Source organism: Cryptotermes secundus, unplaced genomic scaffold, assembly GCF_002891405.2.
Source record: "Cryptotermes secundus unplaced genomic scaffold, Csec_1.0 scaffold52, whole genome shotgun sequence".
In the NCBI taxonomy this organism is placed as follows: domain Eukaryota; kingdom Metazoa; phylum Arthropoda; class Insecta; order Blattodea; family Kalotermitidae; genus Cryptotermes; species Cryptotermes secundus.
In genome coordinates this window covers 287,937-309,980 of record NW_019733835.1, presented here as the reverse complement: position 1 = coordinate 309,980, position 22,044 = coordinate 287,937, and the positions used below count along the sequence as shown (strand labels likewise).

Below are 22,044 nucleotides of genomic sequence, written 5' to 3'. Positions count from 1 at the left end.
TTTTAAAATTTGGACAAGAATTTAAAAGTTTAAAATTAGAACTAAAGATTTTATTATGGTGCTATTACAATAAACTCAAAATTAACGTGTGTGAAGTAATCTACGGGTGGACAGCTATCAACGAAGTAGAAGTTGATAATGACAGGGAGAGTGTTTTAGATGTTAAATTTTGAACTGGGTGCAGTGTGACAGCGACGTGAGTGTTATACACCTGATGATGGCCGTCTGAGGCCGAAACATGTAGTGTAGGGAGCAAGATCAAAGACACAAGAATATATTGTTTGCACTTGAGACGGAGGTTATATCATTTATCGTATGGAGTGCAACAGGATGCTTAAATATAATAATGTACTAAATAAGGATTATTCAAATGTGCTAATTGTTTTTATCTACTTCCTACATGTTTTGGACACTCAGATGTACACCTTGATTTCAAAACTAAGCCTAGGGCAAAAAATTAAATTTTTTTCGAACAGTAACTTGTATGAAGGATATACAGTATATGTATTAAATTATATGTATAATGTCTTTTACTTTCTAATTTATTTAGTATTGTGAAACTACTGCAACTCTGAAAATACTGTCAGGTATTTTGGGTGTGTACGTATGACTTACACCACACACCACTCAGATCTACACTTTACAGTTTGGATTTAACACAGTGGAGATTCTTTAGCTTGCTGTGCTCAAGTTCTCATCACAACTGCCCATGCAGAACTCATCAACTAAGTGGGTCCCAGGCTGGTGGCCATTTCACAGCAACCTTGTAGTCTTCTCTTCACAGGCTCATTTCCAACTGACAATCGAACTGCTGACAATTTCAAATCCAGAACTTGACTGACCCTGCTTATAATGTTTTGGCACAAGCCACATAGAAAACACCACTTCCACTGTTGCAGTTCAACAATACCTCAACCATTGCATGCATATCTGTTGTTGCGGGAACCAATTTACCAAGCAGTTGCCTAGTGATAGCCCAGGTATTGATGTTTAGCGGCCATTACCAAGCAATGGATGTTCCTTCTCGTGATCATTGCAGTTCATTAAATTTTAAGATGTCAGCACAGAATTATGTACTGTAATGATGTTTGGAATGCTGTCTGTTTACTTCTCTACCATCCCGAAGGACAATCACAGATTCTGTACAGAAGGTGAATACAGCAACTCTCACTCATGAATAACTGCATTCCTGAAGTGATTTTGTAAAGCAAAATTTCAAAATGCAAGTACCTACTTCCCATAGGTGCACTGTTATAATTGGGGATTACATTCCCAAAGACCAAAAAGAGACCACAAAATGTATAAATCATTTATTTTATTGTCTGAAACATACTGGGTTATGCTATAACTAGTGGAAATCCTAGCATGCTATATATAAAAAATAAGAATTTGACGTATGTACTGTAAACTATGACAGAACTTTCATCTTTCCTTGTGGCTTAATTCCAGGGTATTGAGGACTGAAGGTTATTTTACGGGGACTGAAGGAAAGATGACAGTTTGTATGGAATTTCAGATGAGTAGTTGGTGTTCAGATGGAAGGCCAAGCCAAGGGTGAAGTTTGTATTGGCAGAATTCTGTAATTCATATCACTGCAAAGTGAGGGACAATCTGTATGCTGTTAGCAGACCTGAATCTTTGAAAGCATGTGTCTAAAGATATACAATTCAAACATACATTACACTGCAACAATACTGAACTTTAAAGGCCCAAAAAAGATTAAATTTGTGGACAGCAAATATCAGCAAACCTATTTATGTTATGTAGAGTGAAACACTAGGTATTCTAAAATTTCATTCCTCACAAACCCAGTTTTATTCTTAATCTTCACTAACATTTCCTTCAAAAGCGGCCTCCATAGTCTAAGGGTAACGTTCCCACCTCATGACTCAAGGTACGCAGGCTCAAACCTGGCGGAGGTCGTGGAATTTTTAAGGGCGGAAAAAATTCAGGGAACAAGTCCTCCGGGAGGGACTTTAAGCCGCGGGTCCCGTGTCATAGATTTACGGCACGTAAAAGATCCTCATGTCTCTAGGAGACCTCTGAGCCAAATTAGGCAGCAAGTTTCCCACCCAAGTAGTTTCCAATGCCTCTGGTAGATGGGGGAAATATCAGGTACTGAGGGCAGACCTCGTTGACTGAACGGGGCTGATACCATGCACCAGTACTGGTAGGGTATGGCGACAGTAGAAATTAAAGGGGGATGCACAATGGACCAATAACTGGTCTAAGTGCATGGGGAAACCCACCCCCTCTAATAATAATAATAATAATAATAATAATAATAATTCCTACAAAATGAGCCCCCTTGTTCCTCGAAATATGACCTCATACCCTTTATGAAAAGTCAATGAAGTAGGTCAGTACTTAAAACCTAACATATATCTCAACTCTAAAATGAAAGAAACAGGATCATACATTTATTTCAATTTCACATTAAACTTAAGAATACATGAAGAATTGCATACTTCCGTTTACTGGCTCAGCAACTCTTCTGCTGATGCTTTTGTTCAATGATGTTAAGAAATGAACTTTCTTTTAAATAACCACAGATCTGCATTTAAGCAATTACTGGCATTTTTTTAATGTGCAAGAGTGCTGAAAGTCCAACCTCATACAAATGTCGTCATAAATGTTACAAGGGTCTCCAGCACTGGAAATAGTGCTAGTTGAGCACATCAGAAATCCTCAAGCAAGCTTGTCTCAAACCCCATTCTGATATGTCCACTGGTTCATAATTTAACGAGATCATCTTCTATCAAATCATCATTGACAGAATTCAAGTTAAAACGAAATGGATCCGCTTCTTTGCCACATCAAGATGTCCAGTGGAAATACATCCTCAGAAAGAGTTGCTCAGCTGCTGTAAATGCCTTGTCACTTCACTTGTGAAGGTCATTCCTTGATTTTCCAAAACAACCGTCTCTTCCAGCAAAGGAAAGTTCATGAAATTTCTTATATCTCAACATACTAATTCCTCAGTTGGCCACGCCATAGCTCAAGCGGTTAGTCGCTGGCTTTCCACCGCAGCGGCCCTGGTTCAATCCCAAGTCTGGTCAAGTGGGATTTGTGGTGGACAAAGTGGCACTGGGGCAGGTTTTCTTAGAGTACTTCAGTTTCCCCTGCCAAACTTCATTCCACCAATTGCTCCACAATCACCCTCACCTATCATCTGGGGCTGGTACAATAGGCCAAAAGTGGCCGTAGTACAAGGAACTTAGTCCCACCCCACTAGCAATAAAAAAACATTCCTCAGCTGCTGTATACGGCTTGTTTCCTTGGCACTTGTAACTTGATAGATAGGTTGCTTACAAGAAGGGCTTCTGAAGTGACATAATCTAAACGTTTTCAGGGTTCTGCTATAACAGAATCCTTCTCTCATAGACTTCAGGGTGTCAAGGTCATGTCAAGAAGGCGCATCATGCTGTTGAAATGTTCAGACAGCTTCAGCAGTTTGAGATTGGCATTTGAAGGTACTGAGCTCCATGATACACACTGTGATTGTTAAGTCCATCCTGTTCTGTCATACAAATGAAAATGGTGTAGTTTGTGCGCGCGTGTGGGGATATAAAGGTATGTGAAACTTTGGTTACCTCATTGTACTTCAATCTGTACAGGTCCATGAATGCACCATAAGCACCTTGGTCTCCAGCCATCTGATAGTATTTCTTTGCACTTTGTAAATCACTTTCATATTTTTCACAGATTGACCCTGCGACATGGTTAGCCATTGCATTATTGGGCGCAAGATACAGAGCCTTCTTGCAACATTTCTTTGCTAATGCTATATTTTTATGTGGATAAGGAAGTTTACAAAAGCCCTGAGCACATCGGATATTGATATGTGCACATTCGCCTCTCAAATCCAGTGCTAGCCTGAAAAAAAAAAAGAATAAAAAAGCAATGCAAGTTTTCAGGACATACCACATCACCAAATGTGAGATTTGAGGTATTCACTGCAGTAACTGTCAATATTACAGTCTTCTGGGACATAATGTCATTCAGTTTGTAGGAACCTACAGCCTCAATCTTCTGCCCTGAAGATGGAAGCACCAGGTTCCTCCACAGCACCGATACCTATCTGCCTCCAAAACGGGATATGTTTTCTCCACAACTGACCAAGCATTACTACTTTCATTGAAGCCATGCCTACAACATGCCAAGTACAGCATCTCTAGTTCCATCCCCCCCCCCTTAGAATGTCAAAATATTGTCATCTTCTTCAACAGGAGTTGTGAAAAGGCCAGCCAAATAGTCTTGCTTCAGTGATGTAATCACATCTTGATCCATGGGCTGCATTAAGACTATGACACTGGACAGTAAAAACTGTATGATAGGGCTCCCATCCCAAGACATTGCACTGATGAGAAGATGCGATGTGTAGCAGCAACACTTTTTTCTGGGGCAATACCTTCTCTTTCAGAAAATACTGAACTCCTGGCTTATAATGGCATGTAGTCTGCTGAAAAGTCAACTAAGGTTCTGGAGGAACATGTCACCTCAATCTTCAGGACCTTAGAGTAAGCCAAGCAAGAAACCAGGATGAAATAGGCATCAAGCAAAGTTTTGCTTCTAATACATTCCTTCAAAATGCTGGTTGACTTTCAATGAACTACACAGCGTTATATCCCAGAAGACAGAACTCTTCATAACCACCATTGCAAGAACCTGAAATCCTACTTCTGGAACAAAGTTTTCCAAACCAATTTTAGAAAATGTCTATCCATCTATGTTCTTTTTGGTTGATAATATTGTACAGTAAAGCCATTTGCCCTGGTGTTTTAAATGAGCATGATTTAATTGGCTTTATCAGTTAGTCCCTACAAGTTACTGTATACCTTAGAAAATACAGTTTTCACAAACAAACTTAATATAAGTCTTCTGTGGGAAACAGCTAATTTAGATATTAAACTGAAGAAAATCTTAAATGAAGAAAACTTAATAGTGTGACTAATATGGGATCACTGTGAAAGGTTCAGTGCCTGTCCTTACACTTTCCCAAAATGCAAAATGAAGAAAACCAGAAACATGAGCAACAGAAAATATTTTAAAAATGAATAATGAGCCTCCATATCGATTCAGAAAAGAATGGGCAGTAGTGCCCTTGGTGATGACATCAAAAAATGCATTTAATTTACACATGGCGCCGGTCTGCTGTCTATGTATGTGATAGCTTCAAAAGTTCTGAGAAAGAAGCGAATATAGTAACATGCTACCAAGCAGACACTGGTGCCTCCTCATGGATGCATGGAAATTTTCACCTCACCTGCAGGCCTCTGCATAAATATTGTAGCATGTACAGCCATTGCTATGCAACAGCCAAATAAACAATGGTATAATGCAACCCATTTCTATGCAACAGATCGGTAAACATGCCTCTATAATATAATTACTGTTGGAAACAGTGTGTTCTACTCAGTCTGTGCAAAGTGGTTATAAAGAAGAAAACTGGGGCAATCAGTACAGTTGAGCTCTACAAAGGAGACTAAGAAGAGATAGCAATACAGTCAGCTGAGAGAGAATTGAAAGTCCAGCTGTGAAGAGAAATCTTTGTGTGTGCTGTAGTTACAGTGAGACTCTTACACTTACTGTGTTAAAATCCATTGCCAAGATATTGACTAGTGAAGACTGAGAAAACTTAGCATGTGCTAGTGATTTGTGAAGCGTGGAGATCAGTGATGGCACCTAGCCAATCCATACCCCAACTATAGTCACACTACTAAATCATGACAATATGAGTATCTAAATGAATTCCACAAAAGGCAGTTACTATATAGACTTTTTACACAATAAGGTCATGGACAAAACCAGAGTGATTACCATATCACAAGGGAACTCTGCATCAAAACAAAGACCAAAAGGTAAGAATAAATAAAATTTTTGAAGAAACTAACTTGAAGGCAAGCAGAGTCCTTTGGATGCTAATATTTGCTCAGCTAGTCCAGAAATTACCTACATTTTAGGGAACTCCAAGGTTTATTCCTGTGTTCACAAGGACCCTCGCTAATCTCTGTTCTGAGCCAGGCATGGAAACAAAACTCCTGATAAGGGACATGTAAGTAGCTACTACTACTCATTCAACTACAAAACACGACTGACAAAGTACCAACATCAATGGAGTGTCCTGTGACCATCATAATAATGCCATGCAACAGGATGTCACATAAATTGCACAGATTTGCTGAGTTTCACAGTAACATGAGATAGAATATGAGATGAATCAAGTACTTGTGCCTCGTAGAGATAAAACTGAAATTTGATCGGCCTTGCTTAATATTGTGAAACCTTACCTCATACTATTACAAAGCTGTTGGCAAACCACCACTGAACACATTAACTGCATGTATACACAGTGATCAAGGATCTGGAACATTATGAACTCTGTTCTGCTACAGTACATTAATGGAAAATCAATATGAATGAAAGGACAGAGGTCTGACATGCATACTGGAAACTATTTGACTGTAAAGATCTGGTATTTCATGTTGGCAGTTACAGTGAAATAAACACTATTCCACATATCAGGGGATCACAAATTCAGATGGTATGCTCCAGCAATGGTAAACAATTTGTGTCATAAATAACTGCTGAACGAGTTACATGACAAGAGCTCAAAGTGTTTAGACCCTTAGAAAAAAACTACCCCCTCTATCAAATTTTAGATCCAAGATTCATTTCTTTCACAGGATACTTGCAGTCGTTTTCTTCTAACAATGATTTTTCCATCATACATTACACATGTTCCTTCTTGCCTTTGTATTTACAGCTGTTACAGAGTGGAAGCAATCTTAAGGCTAATGGTTTTCTTTACATTCAGGGCACACAACTGCTGCCAATCTGGGTCTCCAAGATTTGAGACAGGATTACAAGTACGTGGTGCAATCTAAAAGTTCCCGAAATATATTAATAAACACTATTACATCTTACCTAGATCTTATTCTGCACCATCACCTTGAAAGTAGTCCTCTTGGGAGCGCATACACCGATCCCAGCGTTTCTGCCACTTTTCAAATGCATCCTGGAAGTTTTTCTTTGTTAGGGTGTTTAGTACCGTCTGCGTTTCCACCTGTATTTCCTCAACTGTATCAAATCTTTGCCCCTTCAACTTGCTTTTCATCTTGGAGAAGAGAAAGAAGTCGCATGGAGCTAAGTCTGGCGAGTACAGTGGGTGGGGAACAACTGCCATCTTGTTTTAGCCAAAAATTCCTGCACAATGTAATCCGTATGCGGTCGTGCGTTGTCATGGTGGAGTACCCAGTCGTTCGTGTGCCACTTCTCTGGACGTTTTCTCCTCATGTCCTCCCTCAAATGCCTTAGAACATCGCGAAAGAACTCTTTATTGACTGTCTGACCAGGAGGGGCGAACTCTTTATGAACAATCCCTTCAATATAAAAAAAAACCGATCAACATGTACTTAATGTTGCTCTTGACTTGTCGAGCTTTTTTTGGCCGAGGTGAAGAAGGGCTCTTCCACTGCGACGATTGCTGCTTGCTTTCAGCGTCGTAGCCATAAACCCAACTTTCGTCACCAGTGACAACCTTCGAAAGAAAGTTTGGATCCTCTTGAAGCTGTTGCTGTAGTTCCCTGCAGACTTCCAAGCGATGCTGCTTCTGTTCATTTTGCAGCAGACATGGCACAAACTTTGCCGCAATCCTCATGTTCAGTTCCTCTGACAAAATTCGTTGACATGTACCATAACCTAGTCCCAAGGTCTTACAGAGGTCTTGGATGGTCAGTCTACGATCTTGCAGAATCAGATCCCAAACTTTTGCGACATTTTCTGGTGTTTTGCCCGTTGACGGCCGTCCTGAACGATCGTCATCATCAGTCAATGTTCAGCCATTTTTAAAACGCTTATACCAGTTGTAAGTTTGTGTCTGGCCTAAACTGTTTTCACCAAATGCTTGCTTCAACATTTGGTGCGTTTCTGCAGTGGTTTTCCCAAGTTTGAAACAAAACTTTATACAGACATGCTGCTCTCTCAGGTCAGCCATCGCAAAACTGCAAACTCACAGAAACACAACAATGGAAATATGTTCACCAACAATAAACTCAACCACTCAACTCGACGCCGCTTGCCACACTGATTCAAGAAGGATGTGTGAGGAGACACCTAGCAGTATTTCGATGTGCTCATAACCATTCGCGCGCAAAATTCAAATTTCGGTAACTTTTGGATTGCCCCACATACAACCTCTCATGATACCTGATGAACTGGACCTTCAGTTGTGTAACTGTTTCATAGTAGGTCTACACTTGTGCCTTTTGGCAGAATATGTTCTTGTCCCTCTGGATTTGCCTAAGGGCACAAATTTCAAACTTCATATAGTTCTTTCCTTCTGGTGACAGAAAAATAGTGTGTAAAGACAGGACATCACTTGTTCTTTTGAAAAGTGAGTGCTGCTACTAATTCCACCAGGCTGTCATAGAGATTTAATGGCTCCCATGAAATTATACTAAAAACATGTTCCTCAAGCCAACATGAGTACTTTTGTAAAATGAACTGTCTTCACACCAGACTTGAATTTGGAAGTCAATGCAGTTTGTTCCAAACTGACCTGTGAACTATAAAAGTCTACTGCTGCTCAGCATATGCAAAACTAAACATGGAATATGATAACTTGGAAAGTACAGGGAGGAAGTTTTGAAATGATACCTGTGCTTGTAAAAAGAATATGGACAGGAGTTACTTCTAGAACTCTGAACCAACAGCATGGAGCTTTGATCATGAAGCTACCTAGAAACTATCATAATTAAATTTTATTAGGTGACAAGAATTTCCAAACTGGTAAATCAGTGTCATGATCTTTAATGTTTAACATAATTGGAAATTTTAATTAGCAACTGAAACTCAAACTATGCTCAGCTTTCAAGATGGTGGAAGTTCAAATTACATATGTATAACAGTTATGAAATGGAGGGCTGAGATGTAATATGAGAAGAGAGACATTCCTTTCTTTGATACTGTACAATCAAGTGTAAACAGCGCTTTGCTCTTAATTAAACTTCTGTTTAGCTGAATCATACTACAATCGTTCCAGAGACAATCTCTGTATACTCACTTCATAGACCCTGTAAAAAGATTCACATGCAGCAAAGAATCCTGAGCAAGCCAATAATAATCAAAATACCATGCTTTGATCAGTTACACAAATGGCAACATAACATGAACAATAACAACTCATTCCCAGTAATCAGTTAAAATAAATGTTGCTTCAACATGAAGCTGTTAGTTGCAGCACAAAGGCCACTATTAGGTTAGAGAATGAAGATAACATTACTTGCATATTTGCATGTGGGTGCACTTTCCTCATCAGGTCATGTGTTAGTGATTGTTTGTATTCATGTTTTAAAAGTCAAACATACCTATAAAGTTCAGCTGAGCGTTCACACATCTTGTCAATTTCCCCCTTTAGAGGTGCTAGGTCATTCCTGTGGATGGAGAAGACTCTGAATGATGCTTCTCTGTAAGCCTGTGCTAAGAAAATTATATAGGAAGCATTTTTTGTCATTTGAGCTGCATTTTCCAGAGCTTTCAGTTCCTTCTGTGGGGGAATCTCATTGAAATTGTAAATGCGACGAATACGACCAAGGCATTTTCCATACAGAAAGTGCCATTCACCCTGCTCTGGGTCCAGTTCCAAAGCCTTCTCGATATATTCCACAGCAGCCTTGAATAAATGAAACAATTTTACTATTAACACAAGTAACAATTTTATATTATGAAGTGACTCCTACAAATTTGAAAATTTTTAGTTTTTATCTAATGATACTTTAGCTTTTGGCCATCAATCATCACTAACATTAAAATAAATTTGCGTGGCTCTATATATAACTTTCATATAAAAAATTAAAATACAAAATTCTGTCAACTGCATTATGCTCAGGTTTTTTAAGACTGGTCTTAGGTCCCATGTTAAGTGGGTCCCTTGTCACCATGGCATGGTGCATCCTCAGGTTGCGGATGGAGGACACGCCCTCCAGATATGGAGGGTATCTGTGAATATATTGAATAAGCAATTGAATACAATCAACAAGAGGTGGGTCTCCAGCTTGGAGGTTGGGCATGGAATAAAATCTCCTCACTGTAAAAAATAAGCTTGTTACTGGATGGATTCCTTGGATAAACGACCTATGTGAATGAAAATGTATACGAGATTTGGTACTTGGAATTTTACAAGTATGTATAGGGAAGGTTCGCTCATGGCAGTGGCAGAAGAAATCTCAAAATATGTTAAGAGTTAATGGGAGTACAGGAGGTCGAATGGGGCAGAGGTGGCACTAAAGCAGCAGGCGAATATACATTTTTTTCTATGGAAAGGGGAATGAGAATCATGAATTATGTACAGGTTTCTTTGTACATAAGAGAATCATGTCAGCAGTTAAGAGGGTAGAGTTCATTGCTGATAGGATGTCATACATAATACTAAGAGGTCAATGGTGTGATATAATTGTTCTCAATGTTCATGCTCCAACAGAATATAAAACTGATGATATAAAGGCCAGGTTCAATGAACACCTAGAATATGTATTTGATAAATTCCAAAAGTACCATATGAAAATTCTGTTAGGAGATTTCAATGCCAAAGTAGATAGGGAAGACATTTTCAAACCTACAATTGCGAATGAGTTTGCAACGAAATTAGTAATGATAATGGTGTTAGAGTAGTAAACTTTGCCACATCAAAAAATCTTATGTCAAAAGTACACTGTTCCCACATTGTAACATTCATAAATTTACTTGGACATCTCCTGATGGGAAGACACACAATCAAATCGACCATATTTTGATAGATAGGACACAGCATTCAAGTATACTTGATGTCCAATCATTCAGGGCAGGAGACTGTGATACTGACCACTACCTGGTGGTGGCAAAGGTCAGGGAAAGACTGGCAGTGAGCAAGCAAACAACACACAGAGTTCATATGTAAAGGTTCAATCTCAAGAAATTAAATGAGGTAGAGGGTAAAGAGCAGTATTGCGTTGAAATCTCAAATAGGTTTGCAGTTTTGGAAAACTTAGACACTGAGGTGGATGTTAATAAAACTTGGGAAACTATTAAAGAATATCAAAATTTCTGCCAGAGAGAGTCTAAGTTATTATGAACTGAAGAAGCATAAGTCTTAAGTCATGGTTCAATGAAGAATGCTCAACATTATTAGACCAAAGGAAACAAGCCAAACTGCACTGGTTACAGGATCAAAGCAAAATAAATAGGGATAATTTGAACAATATAAAACATGAAACCAGCATGCATTTCCAGAATAAAAAGTGGAAATATAGAAAGGCAAAACTGATAAGCTTGCAATGAACAGCAAGAACAAGAACATTAGAGACCTGTACAGAGAAATAAATGACTTCAAGAGGGGTTACCAACCTAAAAGTAACTTAGTGAAGGATGAGAATGGTGATCTGCTTGCAGATTCCCGCAACATTTTGAATAGGTGGAAGAATTACTTCTCTGTTTTGAATGTACATAGGGTCAGTGATGTCAGGAAGATAGAAATACATACAGCTGAGCCATTAGTACCTGATGCTAACCCTTTTGAAGTTGAAGCTGCTATTGCAAAATTGAAAAGGGATAAATCACCAGGTAGTGATCAAATTCTGGCAGAACTTATTCAAGCAGGAGGAGAAATTTATAAGCTAATTAATTCTATTTGGAATAAGGAAAATTTGTCTGATCAGTGGATGGAGTCTATTACTGTACCAGTTCACAAGAAGGGTGATAAAATTAACTATAGTAATTATCGTGGGATATCACTGCTATCAACTTCATACAACATTTTATCAAATATTCTTCTCTCAAGGTTTAGTCCATACATATATGAAATTATTGGGGATCATTGGTGCGGGTTTTGATGAAACAGATCTTTTGCAGTCATCAGATACTGGAGAAAAAGAATGGGAGTACAATGAAACAGTGCATCAGCTATCCGTACACTTCAAAAAAGCCCATGATTCAGTTAGGAGGGAAATATTGTACAATATTCTGATAGAGTTTGGGCTACCCATGAAACTAGTTAGGCTGTTTAAAATGTGTTTAAATGAAACATATGGTAAAGTCGTATAGGTAAACATTTGTCTCATAATTTTCCTATCCAGAATGGCCTATAACAAGGAGATGCTTTATCGTCACTGCTTTTCAACTTTGCTTCAGAATATGCCATTAGAAAGTCCAGGGAAACCAGATAGGACTGAAATTAAACGGGACACATCAACTGTAGGTCTATGCCGATGATGAGACTCTACCGGGTAATAATTTAGATACATCGTGACAACACTACATTAGACCGCCAGCTAACATGAGGCTCTGTTCTTCTCGTCACTGTGCATGTGCGTGATGTGGGAAGGGAGAGTCCATTTGCTCTGAGGTAAGGTAGGTATGTAACTAACGTGTGGTATAAGCGACATTATTTGGTTCCCTTGCATGGTGTCTCTACAGCAGTGTTGCCACTATTAAAGTTCAAACCCTCATAGTATAAGTAAACTGTGATATCTTTAATTTAAAACTAACAACAGCAACAATGTATCTCATTCCCACTGTCTCAAAATCTTGGAATTTTATTGGCTGTAAGCTCTGTTTTTACCACCATGTCAAATACTATTTTCCACAAGATTAAGAATACTCGTTTTCATTTGTTATGTCTTCTTTTTCAACTATTGAGGGTGTTATGATTTTGTATAGTGTCCTAGTGCAGTCTGAACTAGAGTACATACCTATCACTTGGAAACCTCTTACACTAATTTGTTCCAACTTGATAGAATTCAAGGAAAACTTTCAGTCTCATGTTTGGCGTACTTTTACTTGAATCTGTGAGAATATGAAGATCTGTATAAGTTAAATTTTTCAACACTTTAACCAATTCAGCATTACCTCAATGCCCTATTTCTTATCATGGTTTTTAAAAATAAATTCTGTTGCTCATCCATTAATGATACTGTTAGTTTCCAGATATCTTATCTACTAGGTTATTCAGAGACTGCGCTACCATTGCATAAAGATTAGGTCCTCAGCCAGATGTGTTTCTGTGGCTAGTAAGTCTGCAGGAATGCTCATATTTCCAAAATTAACTGTATTTCATTAAATAAAAATTACTGGATCTTTTAATATTACAAAATGTTTTTTTTTCAGACTCTCAGCTTTATTTAGCTCATTTGGTCATTACTGGATTATTTTTAATTTTATTCTTTTCCCTTAAAGCTTGCCTCTCTTTATAATTGGCTTTTAATAGCCACATTACATAATGCACGCATTTTCTATTGTACCAGTTTTTTAGGTTTTACTTCTTTAGCAACAAGTGAGAATTTATTTGTATTTCTTGCACATTTTTCCCCAGTGCTTGCCTGTAATTAGCTTTACTACTGTTGTCAGGCACGTCAATAAAACAACTGATGTTCTTAGCAGAAGAGCGGTAGTGGTTGTTTCTTCTGGGAATAGAAACTGTTAAATGTCAGATATAACCCCAAACCTCTGAACAATTGGCATGTCTGTAACGAATGATCCATGAACAGTATTTCATATGGAGTTCATAAGTATGTTCCTACAACATGTCATATTCCTGGTTCACTGGTCCACTAACTGTTGCTGTTAAATTCTAAGCTAAATGAAAAATTTTTGCACAACCAGCATGTTACTGTTTTATATTCTACAAAAAGTCACCTTAACAGAATATGCGTATTTTTTAAGATCTCTTGTCACACATCACTGCAGCAAAATGTTCAATCTCAACCATCAAATTAAATTAACCATCACATTCTCTGGTAACAGAATGTGAACACTGAAACCAATAATAAACTCTACACAACCCCGAAAAATTAATTCCCATTGCTTCAATAGTCTTTCCCATTCATTTAAATTTTTTAGCACCACTTATTTAATTTATACCCTACAGGCTTGTTTGTCCTAGCAGGGATAGCACAGTTGGTATAGCAACTGACTATTGGGATTGACAGGGATCGAGTTTGAGTCCCAGTACATGTAACATTTTTTTTTTCCTTTCCATGTTGTCCAGACCTGTTCTATCTAATGGTTACCAGGGAATTGCTCCCTGGGGGTAAAGCAGCCAGGGCATGAAGTTGACCACTCGCCTCAACTAGTGTCAAGGTCAAGAATATGTGAATCTATACATCCACTCCAGCCACTGTCAAGATCGGATGAAAGACTGTTAAGTATATTTGAAAGGAGGATCCTGAGATATATCTTTGGACCAGTGGAAGAAAATGGAATATGGAGGAAGAGGTGTAACCATGAGCTATACAAACTATTTAATGAACCAGACATTATTGGATTTATAAAGGTGAAAAGGCTTGAACGATTAAGAAAATGCTTAATACTAAACCAGAAGGAAATAGGAGAGTGGGAAGACCAAGATTAAGATGGGATAATTGTGTGTGGCAGGACATAAGAATTTTGGGTGTAAAGAACTGGAGGAATGTAGAATCGAATGGAGAAGAATGGCAAGCAATCCTGAGGAAGGCCAGTGCTCACAAAGGGCTGTCGTGCCAGTGATGATGATGTGATGATACATCCACTACACATTCAACTTTATGGTGTAGTAAAAGTAAAGCTATCCCTGTAACAGGCCATGGAGGTCCACAGGGTTGTGAGATGTTGAGTTTCCCACATTCTCTAAACAATCGGCTCAAAGATGGCGGTAAGGTTGTCAGCCTTATGCGCCGGCCGCGCTTTACTTCCCAGGAAAGTTATTTAATTAATTCCTGGTACTCATTTCTGTTAAGAGGCTGAGTCAACCCCAGGGCCACAGTGTGGCCAGAAGGATTAGGTCAACTGAAAAAATCCAATGACCTCATCAGGACTTGAACCGGCGACCTACCGGCTTGTAGCATAGTGCCTCAACCAACTACGCTACCGCATGCCACCCTTCATGGTGTAGTGCTTAATTAATTAAGCAAAGGGACAATTTTACTTCCCTCCCCAGCTTTCCATTTAGCTGTCATGTTTCTGATCATCCAGTTACAGAATGGACAGCCAGAATTCAATTCCTAGTACAGGTGCTCAGAATGTTTTGTCTTCAGTGCCAAGTTTAGTATAGTCATACGACCCATCAAGCCACCCATCTTGTGAAAACCAGTAGCACTTTCCCTGGGAGTAAAAATCAGCTGGATGATGAAGCTCAATGGTTACATCTCAGAATATGTAGTGCCATATGTCGCGACAGCACTGTACTTGAGCACATGGACAACTGTCATTCACTCCGGTAACAATATACACACCTGAATATAAGCACACATATTAACTCTCCACACATGACAAAGGCAACACAACAAAAAGTACATTCATATTACCACCTTCTGAACTTTCTCACTGATACGAACACATTAACATGTGAATATCAATACAATATTTTTTCACCTTGGTTCCCTGATAGCCATATTCCATTGAAACAACTGCCCGAACACCCCAGATGGCAGCCTTGCATGAATTATCCATTTCTTCAAATTTACACACACTATGAAGTGTTTGCCTTGCCTCATTCAGAACACCAGATTCAAAAAATAGGTGACACTTACATGCATAGATAACATGGAATAGGGCATCTTTTGTTGCCAGAAAAAAACTTTCGTATATTCCTTTGGAATCTGAAGGATTAAGATATTTTTCACATTCTCTCTGTTTGTCCCATGCCTCTGTAATATCACCTTTGCGAAAATTTTCGTAACAAATTATAAGCAGCAATGTAAATGTGCGCCATTGAAATGCACCTTCCTCTACAATTTCTTCAATTTTTTCACTTAATCTTGTTATGATTGAATCAGATGTTTCATGGCGCCCTTCATTTTGTAAGTTCCAAGTAAATGGACATTCCAGGGACTTTAACTGTTCCCTCAAAAAGTTTTCATCATCAATGGCTGCTACAGGCTCTTGTGTTTCAGTTTCTGATGTCTCTCCTGAATGACTGTTTATTTGCACAGTACCAGAACATGTACTTTCTATACTATGGTACTGTACAGTATTCTGTACTACTGTCACATAATTTTTTGATTTTGTATCAGCCAATGTGATATTTTCAAGTGTAGCTGTAACTTTGTCTACTCCATCTGCTTGAACCACTGGGGGTGAAGACCTTTCATTTGACAAGGCACAAGAATCTGAAAGATCCATAGCTTAAAAACCTGAAATCAAATATTTAAGAAATATATAAGTATCCACCAATACACTGTAAACATATACAGGGAATATTTTTACCCACCTGACAAGTTCATGGCTCTGCTCTTCACGGTGATCAGTGCGCCACTTGCCACAAGGCGCATGCGAATTATGCTGATGAATCAGCAAGCCTGACAGCTGATAATGTTTGGAACGAAGTAGTTACAATTCACAAATCACAGATGTTGAAAATGCCGTCGCCTCTACACGTAGATATTTTTCGTAATTAACTGTTCCATTAAATAACAGGTACAACAATCCTTCCACTTAAAGCACACCAAACATCAACTTTCACTGGATGGCTTCAGCAACTGTGTTGTGTTCTTGCATTAGACTTTGATACTCCAGTCTCTTGAGCTAGACGTTTCAGTCATTTTCTAGGCATATGTTCAAGTATGGCCCCTATGTCATGTAACTTCTCCTAAGTAAGCACTCAGCACTTATGTTTTTGTTTCTTGCCTATTAAGAGTCCCATTGTTCTAAGTTTATTCACCAAATTATGAATTGCTTGTCTGCTGGGAACTCTTTCATCACGAAATTTATGTTGAAATTTTTGCTGACACATTCCATGAGATCCATATTTCACATAGGTGTCATACAGAAATACTTGTTGCTGTAAAGTATGCTGCACCATGATGCACGACACTGTTCACCAACTATAACTGAGAACAAATGGTTAATGGAGCTGATAACTGCTGCCTACTGCTGGCAAATCATAAACAAACTCACACATGAACTGCACTGCTTGCCATGAAACATAACACCATCATGTGGTCTACAAGTTAATTACTTCCCTCCATTCCAGACATTATCAGCTGATTCATCAGGAAAATTAACATGTGCCTCACAGTAGGAGATGCACCAGATACCATGAAACAGGGGCCATGAACTCAAGTTACAAAAAATCCTATTCGTACTTTATATGTAGAATGCATGCAGTCTGATATCATTTCACAGAGTATTTACATTTATCTGACACATATACACACATTTTTGCAACATATATACATAATTTTAAAATATCTGCATATAAAAATATCCAAACAGAACTGGTGGGCTCATCTGAATTCATTCTATCTTGATGCCATTGGACCAGAGCAACTGAAAAATACTTCACAAACTACATTTAAATTTGTTAAGCACAGTAGTGGATTTCCGATTTTGCTATGCTGTACTGTGTTGCATGTAACTAAGAAAAATAATGATAAGTTTATCATCATCCAGGACCACCAAATCTATAAACACAAAAATTATTGTTGGATCCGAGGTTCTCGCAGTAGCGACCGGGACAAGTGCTATCTTAGGCTGGGGCCACATGAGTGCACAACGAACGTCGTGACGCCTGTTGTAGAAATAAACAAGAGAGGCGAATGCTACGCTTTCTTCTGGCTCCACTGCAGACAAAAAACTATGCACCGCATTCTACATCTGTGTGGTGTCCTCAGCAACGTCCGTCATAAAGTATGTTCGTTACAATGGACGCATTTTGTGCGCTCGTGTGGCCCCAGCCTTAAGGGTTACAACACTTTGCAGTTGGGACACAGCCTAGCATTTCAGTTCCCAACATATGTAAAGTCTCCTGTCCTCCCAATGGTTACTCCTCCACTAGTTCTCTCACAGTTCCTTTCAGATTTGGCAGGGCCTATATCAGACTGAATCGTCCTTAAAGTTGTAAAAAAATACAAAATTCTACTTATGAACTAATGGTTCCTGTCCCCATCAAAGTAGTTCCCTCCGCAGTCAGTACACTGTTGCCAGCGTTTTTGCAAGTCCTGGAAGCAGCTGGTGAATGCTTCTTTCGGTATGGCTGTGAGTTCCACTGTCACAACCGCTTCAGTAGCCTCTATATTCTCATGACACCATCCTTTTAGTGTCTTTTTTTTCAGTCGTGGAAAGGGAAAGATATCACATGGACAGGGGTTAGGGAAGTGTGGGGGATTCTGAAGCACAGTAATGTTGTGTTTAGCGAGAGATCTGTTAACACTTAGGGTTGTGTATGGTCTTGCACTGTCATGCAACAAGTCCAATGTCAAGGTGCCCACAGGTCATGATGACAGTGTCGAAGTGCCTTGTGCATACACCTGATTACAGAGATGTAAAATTCTTGGTTGACTATTTGCCCTTGCAAACCTTGCCCTTTTTACAACTGTAAACCATCAATTCTATGTCACAGCTGTGTTTTTTATACACTCCAAATACTGTTCCAATGTTCAATTACACAATTTAAAGACATAAAGACAACTGCTTGTGTTTTTCTGAACAGCAAACTGTTAAAGCACATATGAATAAAGGATCAAAGTTTCACCACATCAAGAAAGTTTTGGAAATTTATGAGACAATGGAAAATTTGCTGTCTGTGGGAAGTAAGAATGCCTGTTATTATAATAACCAGCCAAGTGCCTGGTCAGAGTTAACACCTCAGACTTAAAAACTGAGGATATCACTGTGTGCTACCTGGTCAGGGCGACTGCACACCTCTGGGGGCTGTGTCAAATAAATATGGGGTAATGAAGGTATAATGATTATCACAGGAAACTGGAGAAACCCTGAGGAAAACTTCCTCTGGTGTCACTTCATCCAGCTTCATTCAAACATGAAATCAGTTGGGACTGAACCTGAGGTTTGATGGTGGGAACCCAATGCTTAACTGCCTGTGCTATATCATGGTCCCTACATATGCATATCATACTTCATAACATCATCCACCACAGTGAATAGAAAACACAATTAAGAGTACAAAATTTCAAATTACTTTAGCAATTGGTAAATGAATACATGTGGATCCCACGTGCTAGAAAGCAGAACAGAAAAGTCAGAATAAAATACACACAATTCTGGAAGTATTTACAAATACAGAATATTTCCCATTCCAAAAGTATTTTGAAGTACAGTACAGCTACAGAACATATCCCAAGAACAAAATACATTACAAGAAACTAACCTGCACACCAAATTACAACGTTAATGGGGCCTCAGCAACCTTACAGTATATTAAAGTTAACTAAAATTAAATATTACATAAGTGGGCAATTTTGGGAAGTTGCACGAGCAACTACAGTTTTCCCCAAGAAAGAATTATGAAAACTGTTTAAAAACAGTTACATATGTAAATAAGGTGAATTTATATAGGCCTACTTCATAATAATTTTAATAGCCTCATTCCAATAATTAGACGAAACAGTGTATCCTATATATTATTCAAATAACACATTAAAATTATCATGCTTACGAATTTCAAGTTTTGGGTCTGACGCCGAAACACCAAAAACACATATTCCTTTCTTCTACATGTACATGGTGCATGTAACGCCGTCTTAAGCACACAAAACTTTGCAATAATAATACACTAAATCTAATATCACAACTGCGGGACAAATTCAAAACAGTTCAAAACGGGAAATCCCCACCAGTTGAATCTCATCTTCTAGGCAAGATCACATGGAATATCTATTTTTCTAAGTTAATTCAGTTGTTATTACCATTTGCCTACAAATTCACATACACATTATACTGTAAACCTTACATCGTCGCATGTAGTTTGCTAATATAATATGAATAATACATAAATTACTTTGTATGATGAAAAAGGAACTCACCCACAAGAGGTAACCACCTACGTGTCACCAACCTCCAACGCTCTAATAATATGCACTGATAATCATATCACAGATACCGGACGGATCACGCCCAACGCTTTTAGGCTCTACTTTGCTGCTTTCGACGTGTTGCAATGATGAAGCAAAATTTCGTATCTAGAGATTATCGACATACAGGAGCTAGACAAAATAATAACAGTAATAATGATAATAATAATAAAGTGATTAATAGAGACTGTGTTGGCTACATTCGGAAAACTTCAGTTGACATTACTGAGTCTTCTTCCGTTTGTTACCACTCTCTAGTGCTCGTTTCAATGGATTGGTGACTATATTGCGAGGCGGTACGTTTAAAAGATTCGGAAAGTGGGAGACTTGTCCGATTTTGAAAGAGGACTGATCGTTTAAGGTGGATCATCTGTGACAAAAACTGCAACATTATTAGGTGTATCGAGAGCGACGGTTTCGAAGGTTATGTCACATACACGAATCATGGTTAAATAAATAAATAAATAAATATCGGCGAAGAGGAACGGTGGGCGGAAATCAACATTGGCAGAAAGGGATCGTCGTAAATGAGAATGACTGTTTCAAATATTCACAACATTACCTCAGCACAGGTGACAGCAGAGCTGAATATTCGTCTTGAAGACCCTATTTCCACACAAAAAAAAATGTCCGACGTGAGCTCCAAAGATCCAACATTCACAGTATGGCTGCAATTGCTAAAACTCCAATTACGGATGGTAATGCTCAGATTATATCACGACCATAAAACCTGGACATCTGACAACTGGAAACGAGCAGGTGATGTGGTCAGAAGAGTCGTCCTTCACGCTGCTCCCTACATTAGGAAGAGTTTGCGTTTGGAGAACGCTCAAAGAACCTTATAATCCTGAATGCCTGGTTCCGAGAGTGAAACACGGGGGAGGTTCTGTGGTGGTCTGGACAGCAATATCGTAGTATTCTGTTGGTTCCATTATTATCCTTCATGGCCGAATCACTGAAAGGGAGTACGTAAAAAGGTTGGGTAATCAGGTGCATCCCATTATCCAGACGTTATTTCTGAACAACGGAGCAGTTTTCCAAGATGGCAATGCCCTCATTCACACAGCTGGAACTGTTCAGCCATGGTTTGAAGAGCATGAAGGCGAACTTCAACATCTTCTCTGGTCAGCACAATCACCAGATTTCAACATCATTGAACCGCTCTGATCAGCTTAGAAACTACAATGAGGAACAGATGCCGATCTCCAATATCTCTAAAACAACTTGAAGATGTTCTTCAGGGAGAATGGAATAAAATTCCTCTATGGATTGTTCTAAACTTGTGCGAGACCGTTTCTAGGATTGCAGCTCGTCTAACACCATGTTAATAAACACCTACAGTATCTGTAGTGTTTCCATTATTTTGTCCAACCCTTGTAAATCGATGTGTGATTCCCAGACTGCGGTTGTGTACAGACACACACACGGACACTGTAAATTATGCACAACGTACCTTAGTTTTCTACCTCTTAAGTGGTCACTGATTTAGTCAGCTTCCAGTCTATGATTTGGTACCTCCCGCATTCTGAATCAGACAGCGATGGTTTTCGTTTGGGAGATGGTAGCCAGTCGATTGGCAGATCTTGTGGAAACCACGAACGGCTAGACGCGTAACTAACTGTCTAAAGGTGCGGCCACACAGAGCGCTACGCACGCGACGCACGCTACGTTCTCTATACGAACAGAAAAATATCTCCCTTTATAGCCAATGTGATTGGCCACACAGACTTCCGTACGCTACGTACGCTATGTTAGCTGCGTCGCAGAGTGTTTGATTCTCGGCTATATTTTTAAAACATCGCGCTGTACGGGCATGCGCACTGGGCTCGCTTCCAGGTGTCAGCTGCGCGCCTCAGTAATTTCCCACTGATTACAACACGTGTTACGTATCATTCAGGGCAGTATTCGCTTAGATGAAAATGACACTGGTGGGATTAATTGAAGAAGAAAGGAAGTATTCATGTTTTTGGAACAAAGAGTTAGAAGAATAACGGAACCAGAACATGCAGGATAATGCCTGGGACATGATTTCTGGAGAATTGAATACACCAGGTAATGCACAAACATTGTTCTTTTATCTATAAGTGAAGAACTTAAAATATTTTCATCAACCCCATTCATTCGGAAATATTCTATAAATTTAACTTCATCATCACGTAGCTGCTTCATCTGATGATGAAATTCAGCAAACTTTGTTCTTCTTAAGTTCACGTCATGCACCCAC

The 22,044-nt window shown here is 38.9% G+C and overlaps 1 protein-coding gene across 4 annotated transcripts in view; it reads right to left on the bottom strand.

The window, feature by feature from the left end:
* The window catches only part of LOC111868185, a 32,135-nt gene extending 12,118 nt beyond the window's left edge, over positions 1 to 20,017 (bottom strand). Inside the window, exons 1-4 of one of the 4 annotated variants that reach the window (XM_023858620.2) lie at positions 19,773 to 20,017; positions 15,382 to 16,142; positions 9,369 to 9,673; positions 3,594 to 3,876 (exon numbers count right to left, since the gene is read on the bottom strand). In XM_023858620.2, coding sequence (XP_023714388.1) covers positions 3,594 to 3,876; positions 9,369 to 9,673; positions 15,382 to 16,131 — 1,338 coding nt within the window. In that variant the 5' untranslated portion in view covers positions 16,132 to 16,142; positions 19,773 to 20,017. Of the gene's footprint in view, positions 1 to 3,593; positions 3,877 to 9,368; positions 9,674 to 15,381; positions 16,143 to 19,405; positions 19,619 to 19,655; positions 19,718 to 19,772 lie in introns of those variants that run through there. The other 3 variants (XM_023858616.2, XM_023858618.2, XM_023858617.2) reach the window with 3 other exon arrangements.
* Positions 20,018 to 22,044: the final 2,027 nt, after the last annotated feature.